Here is a 6,609-nt window from a genome sequence, read left to right as displayed (position 1 = left end):
TGAAACTAAGAATTATTGCTCTAAAAGCTATTAAAAAATAACTGAAACTAACCCCAGTCGACCCGGAGCCGTTTAAGCTGAAGAATCGTCGTTGCATTCTCACTTCCAGCTAAGAATTAGCCAAAAAGTCAATAACAGAATCACCTCTAAACTCAACCATGGTTAATTGTTAGGTTAAGCTCACACCAGCCGCGCCACTCTCAACACAAAAAGCCAAATCCTACCCTCCTCTCCTTCTCTGTTCCTGCTCGTGACACCATCATCACACTCTATATTCTCTTTCATGGAGAGACGACCCTGACCTCCTTCGGTCTCCGGTGGCTGTCACTAACGATTTGGCACAATCTCGTCTTCAATCGCTTCAGTTTTTGAAAGTGGTCAGGAGGTTTTTGTTTTAGATCTTTTGAGAATTTGGGAAGCTGTTGCTAATTGTTATGGCGGAAGGAGGGAAAGGCGGGGTGGTATTGAAGCTGATTGATATCGTGAGCGAGATATCACTGATATCGGATTATAGGTGTACGGTGAGGAAGCCGTTTTTCAATTTAGCTCGAAGATTGAAGCTTTTGAGTCCATTGTTTGAAGAGATTCGTGATATTAAAGACCCCCTCCCTGATGAATCCTACCGATCGTTGCTTTCGTTAATGGAGGCTTTGGAATCTGCTAAAGAGTTGCTTCGATTAGGGAGTCAAGCCAGCAAGATTTATCTGGTACATTTCTATAAATCGAATCTAGTAATTGACTTTTAGGTTTTTTGTTTTTTGTATCTAGTTTGAACTTCTGGTTACTTTTTGGTACCTTTTAGCTCTTATATCTATTGGAATCAACATTCATGTTCTTCCTACATCAATTTCTAGAAATTTAATGCTAGTTTTGTTGTTAACTTACCCAAAGATCGGTCAATGAACCATTCCAAGACTGGAAGCCAACCTAGGGTTTTAAATCGTACTGAATTTGTTTGTTTTTGTTGCGTATCTCTAGATATGATTGTGTTAATGCGATTTATTAGAATGAGAATACCTATTTAATTTCTCCCGTAATTTGAACAATCCTAGGGTTTAGTAATTGTCTTCTTGGTTCAATCAGCTACATTTATTTGCTATCTATTGAGAATTGTCTAATTTATATGAAGATTTGCTGTGTTTGTAGAATCTTTACAGAAATACTACCATTAAACTTATCTGTTGTTCTATACTTGATTCAGAAAACAAAGAATACAGTTTACTACTGATCTTTTTGTATATATATATGAGACATAACTCTTATTAACTATGAGCTCACTAATGAATAATCAAGTGGGATAGTTCTGAATGTGTATCTTTGTTTCTTCATCCCTTGAAATTGTTTGCACACAGTAACCTTGATGAATAATGGCATGACTTTGATCCATAGTTTAGGTTAAAGATTCGTGCTTATTTTATAATATCGATGACAATTTTACGTTCATTTCTATGTTAATTTCCTCTTAAGCATCCCATGTTGAAACGTGCGATAACTTTCCATATGTGTACAAGTACTTAATTCATGATTCTTAAATAAAGAAAGATTACTTACAACTTATTTCTATGTATTCAGGCCCTAGAGAGGGAGGAAATCATGAAAAAATATCAAGAAGTAACAGAGCGTTTGGAACAAGATTTAGATGGAATTTGTTTCGAGAAACTTGACATATCAGATGAAGTAAAAGAACAGGTGAAAAACATTTTATTTCCCTTCATATCATCATCATCATTATCAATAAATACATGGAATTTAAAAAACTTAAACATGCATGCAGGTTGCGTTAGTTGTTGCTCAATTCAGAAGAGCCAAAGGAAAAAACGACACGCCAGATGTCGAACTAACTGATGACCTGTCATCCCTCTACAACAAGGGCAATGACGTGGTGGCAGATCCAGATGTCCTAAAACGATTAGTTGAAAAACTACAACTCACCGGAATAAACGATCTCACACACGAATCAATAACACTCCATGAAATGGTATCCGCAAGTGACGGAGATCCAGGCGAATCCATTGAAAAAATGTCAAGACTCCTTAAACACATCAAAGATTTTGTCCAAACCGACACTCCTTCTATCCAAGATTCACATTCACCCCCTCCCGGATCCGATTCCTCCACTTCCAACCCTCCCAAACCAAATTCCAAAACTACCCTTATTCCAGACGACTTCCGTTGCCCTATTTCACTCGAGTTAATGAAAGACCCCGTCATTGTCTCAACCGGACAGGTATATATATATATATATATATATATATATATATATTTATACATATATATATGTATCTTTTAATTTTATTTAAGTTAATGAAAGTATGTTGCTATTTTTGTAGACTTACGAGCGAACATGTATTGAAAAATGGCTAGAACAAGGGCACCAAACATGTCCGAAAACACAACAAAACCTAACAAGTACAGCGTTGATCCCGAACTACGTCCTACGAAGCCTAATCGCGCAATGGTGCGAAACAAACGGAATGGACCCACCGAAAAGATCCGCCAGGTCATCATCATCGTCGTCGTCATCATCCTCCGCGTGCACGCCCGCGGAACGTTCCATGATCAACACCCTCCTGACGAAGCTAAAATCGATCAGCCCGGACGACCAACGGGCAGCCGCGGCCGAAATCCGTCTCTTGGCGAAACGAAACGCGGACAACCGCGTCGCGATCGCGGAAGCCGGTGCGATCCCGCTCCTCACGAATTTGCTAACGGCGCCGGATTCGCGCACGCAGGAACACGCGGTGACCGCGCTTTTAAACCTCTCGATCTGCGAAGACAATAAAGGAAACATCGTGTCGTCCGGCGCGGTCCCGGGGATCGTTCATGTGCTTAAAAAAGGTAGCATGGAAGCGAGGGAAAACGCAGCGGCGACTCTTTTTAGTCTCTCGGTGATCGATGAAAACAAGGTGACAATCGGATCATTAGGAGCAATTCCGCCGCTTGTGGTGTTGTTAAGTGAAGGGACACAAAGAGGGAAAAAGGATGCGGCGACTGCGTTGTTTAATTTGTGTATATATCAAGGGAACAAAGGGAGGGCGGTGAGGGCGGGTGTGATTTTGACTTTGATGGAGCTTTTGACTGAGCCACAAGGCGGAATGAAAGATGAGGCGTTGGCGATTTTGGCGATATTGTCGAGTCATGCGGAAGGGAAAGTGGGGATTGGGAAAGCGGATGCGGTCCCGGTTTTGGTTGAGTTTATTAGGAGTGGGTCCCCGAGGAATAAAGAGAATGCAGCGGCGGTTTTGGTGCATTTGTGTTCGGGTGATCATAAGTATTTGGTGGAGGCGCAGGAGCTTGGAGTGATGGAGGTTCTTGTGGATTTGCTTCATCATGGGACGGATAGGGGGAAGAGAAAAGCGGGACAGTTGTTGGAGAAGATTAACAGATACACGGAACAACACAAGTTGTTGGGTCAGAGTAACTTACTCTTACCCTGACCCAACAACTTTTTTTTTTTTTTTTTTTTTTTTTTTGTTGTTCCATTGATATCTGTATTTTTAAGATGTTATTTAGGGGTAGGCGAGAGGTGGAAGATCACCGGGCCCGCCCCTTGGTTCGATTTAATTTAAAATTGTTTTTTTTTTTTTTTTTTTTTGAATTTTCTTGTATGTTGTGTGATGAGGATATTACTAGGAATGGATACAAGAAAGGGAAAGTGGGAGATAGTGAGGGGGTAAAGAGATGTGATCTGACTGTGTTGTGTAAACTGGTATTATCCTCGGTTTTAATGGAAGGATATTTATTTTAATTAAGTTACATTGTCTATATTGATTATTATAGCAATATACGCAATTGATACAGTACAATGTTTATATTGGTAGCAAGATGCAAGTATGTTGATGTTATTGGTAAAACTAATATAATACATAGCTATTATTGGTAAATAAATATATGTATGTTGGTAAAAAACCAAGTTACAGGAAGTGATTCCAAAATCCAAAGTACATTGGTATTGTCTTTAATTTGCATATTTTAGGTTAAACGCACCAGTTTATCATATCATGGATCAAAATGCCAAAATTTGACTTTTGTACTTATCTTTATGTTAACACGTGACAAAAACTAAAAAAAATGAAAAGAGAGGGAAAACAGGAAAATATAGTTGTTACTAAATATCCTCGTCTTATCTTTTTACATATCTTTTCGAAAGCAGTTTTGTTTTGTGTATTTTCATATATCAAATTTGGGCTATTGAAAAGAAGACACTAAGACAGTGGGGGAAGACAGAAGGTATATCATATGGGCTCCACTAATTGACGTGCATTAGAGTCATGGGCTCCCTCAGGCCTTAGTTGTTACCTGTTACATAAACATTTGTTTATATATATATATATATATATATATATATATATATATATATATATATATATATATATATATATATATATATATATATATAGAGAGAGAGAGAGAGAGAGAGAGAGAGAGAGAGAGAGAGAGAGAGAGGGAGACTTTGGATCATGTCAAAACAAAACTTTTATGAAAAATTGTGAGAAATGAATTTAATGCATGTTTTTTTACGAAATAAAGACATGAATCATTAAGTTATACAAAAATAAGAAAAATTATAAAATAATCTCCACAAAAAACGATACCTAGATTATTTTTTTACATGAATAACTAAAATTGTCCGTAAAAAAATCATTTTCCGTTTTAAACCTCCATATCCATTTTCCTATTACCAATGGCTCCGCCACGAAAGAGTTTCCTATTAACAAAGGGGTTCGACAAGGGGATTAATGTCGCCCATGTGTTCGGCCTGTGACCATTCTTTATTTCATGGGGCTGAAATGCCTAACAGAGGCCCTACGATTTCTCATTTGTTTTACGCCGATGACGCCATGTTTATTGGAGATTGGACAAGCTCCAACTTCATAAACTTGGCAAGAATTTTGAGATGCTTTCATGTATCTTCGGGGCTCAAAGTTAATTTTCACAAATCCAAAGTTTATGACATTGGAGTTTCAGAGAATGAAATTGCTAGTTGCGCTAGAATTCTCGGTTGTGAGGCAGCCTCTCTTCCTTTTAAATATCTTGGAGTCCCTATTGGAGCAAATATGTCCCAAAAAAGGAGCTGACAACCCGTCATTAATCGTGTTCAAAATAAATTTTCTCTATGGAAAGTTAAAACTTTATCCTTTGACGATCGCCTAACTTTGGTTAAAGCTGTGTTGGGTAGTCTCCCTCTTTTTTATTTTTCCATTTTTAAAGCCCCGATTTCCATTATTGATAACCCCGAGAAACTGAGAAGACGATTCTTATGGGGAGGAAGTGAAGAAAAACAAAAAATCAATTGGGTCGCTTGGAAGGTGGTGCTTGGGCCAAAATCGTCCAGTGGGCTCGGGGTCGGATCCTTGGCCTCGCTTAACTGGGCCCTCCTGACAAAATGGATATGGAGGTTTAAAACAAAAAATGACTCTCTTTGGAGGCGAGTGATTGATAGTATTCATAGATGTGAAAGGAAACCTATTCACTCTTAGGCTAAAAAATCTCTCCCGGGCACTTGGAGTAGTATTGTCAATGTCTTCTCGACACTTGGAAATATTGATATTGATGTTTCAGATATTTTTGAATTTCAAGTAGGGGACGGAAAGAAAATTTTGTTTTGGCTAGATGACTGGCTAAAGAACAGGACTTTGGCAATGAAATTCCCTTATTTATATACGTTAAACAAGAGGAAAACTTGTCTTTTAGGTGACAGATGGGCGAATGACGCTTTCTCGTCGGCTTGGAAGCGGAAACCCAACAATTCTAAGGAGCTGCTGGAATTGAAATCTATTTTGGATGTTACAAGGATGGTTGTTAGATCCAATGGGCCCGACACTTGGAGATCAAGGTTAACTGTTGATGTTTTTTTTTCCGTGTATGCGATCTTAGGGCCCTCATTGATAGTAAATTGATTATCCCGATAAATAATCCCACGGTTTGGCTTCACTTAGTTCCTATCAAGTGCATTAGCTTTGTTTGGAGGGCTTGTATGGGGCGTATTCCTAGTGCAGTAGCTCTTTCCAGAAGAGGTATCAACATGTCTTTTATTTCCCGTCAAATGTGCTTTAGTGGTGTGGACACTGCGGATCATATTCTTTTGGACTGTCCGATTGCTTTTGATTCTCTACCCTGGATTTTCAATTGGTGTGATGTTTCTATTCAAAGGTTCCTTTCGATTTCAGATTTTGTTAATTTTGTTGCCTTATGGGGGAACTGTCCAAAAAAAAGAAAAATATTTCTTGCTATCTGCTATGGGTTTCTATGGTGTATGTGAAAAACAAGGAACGATGTTTGGTTTAACAAAATCCAAGTGAACTCTTCAAAGTTGGCGGATAATATGATTTCTATGGTTTTTAGTTGGCTGAAATATAGGGGTATTTTGGAAATTGTAGATGGGAATGTTGGGTTTGTTCCCCTTTTGACATTTTGATATTTTGTTTTTGTTTTTTCTTTTGTGCCCGGTCTTTTTCCTTTAGGCCGTGGTTTTAATAAATTCCGCCGGTTCTAAAAAAAAAATCATCATTTGAACCACTAAAAAAACTGAATCATCAAAACGTTTTTCAGCCACCTTTTTCTAACCTATGTTATTTTTGTATCATCTAATAATTCATTATTTGTTTT

At 38.2% G+C, this 6,609-nt stretch overlaps 1 protein-coding gene across 1 annotated transcript; it reads left to right on the top strand.

Annotated features, from left to right (window-relative positions):
• Positions 1-214: 214 nt before the first annotated feature.
• Positions 215-3,752, top strand: LOC145015228 (U-box domain-containing protein 13-like). The gene is made up of 4 exons (XM_078973682.1): positions 215-707; positions 1,573-1,689; positions 1,775-2,227; positions 2,331-3,752. The coding sequence occupies exons 1-4, from the start codon at positions 435-437 to the stop codon at positions 3,435-3,437; spliced, it is 1,950 nt and encodes a 649-aa protein (XP_078829808.1). The 5' UTR covers positions 215-434; the 3' UTR covers positions 3,438-3,752.
• Positions 3,753-6,609: the final 2,857 nt, after the last annotated feature.

The sequence above is a fragment of the Lactuca saligna genome, chromosome 9, assembly GCF_052625555.1.
Source record: "Lactuca saligna cultivar CGN05327 chromosome 9, ASM5262555v1, whole genome shotgun sequence".
In the NCBI taxonomy this organism is placed as follows: Eukaryota; Viridiplantae; Streptophyta; class Magnoliopsida; order Asterales; family Asteraceae; genus Lactuca; species Lactuca saligna.
Note: the sequence above shows the minus strand (reverse complement) of the source record. Positions and strands in the feature narration are given on the sequence as shown.

Bases quoted from the DNA above. Each gene is read 5' to 3' on its own strand.
- LOC145015228 (XM_078973682.1), top strand. From the start codon at position 435: ATGGCGGAAGGAGGGAAAGGCGGGGTGGTATTGAAGCTGATTGATATC. The intron at 708-1,572 runs GTACATTTCTAT...CTATGTATTCAG, and splicing joins AAGCCAGCAAGATTTATCTG to GCCCTAGAGAGGGAGGAAAT. The intron at 1,690-1,774 runs GTGAAAAACATT...ACATGCATGCAG, and splicing joins CAGATGAAGTAAAAGAACAG to GTTGCGTTAGTTGTTGCTCA.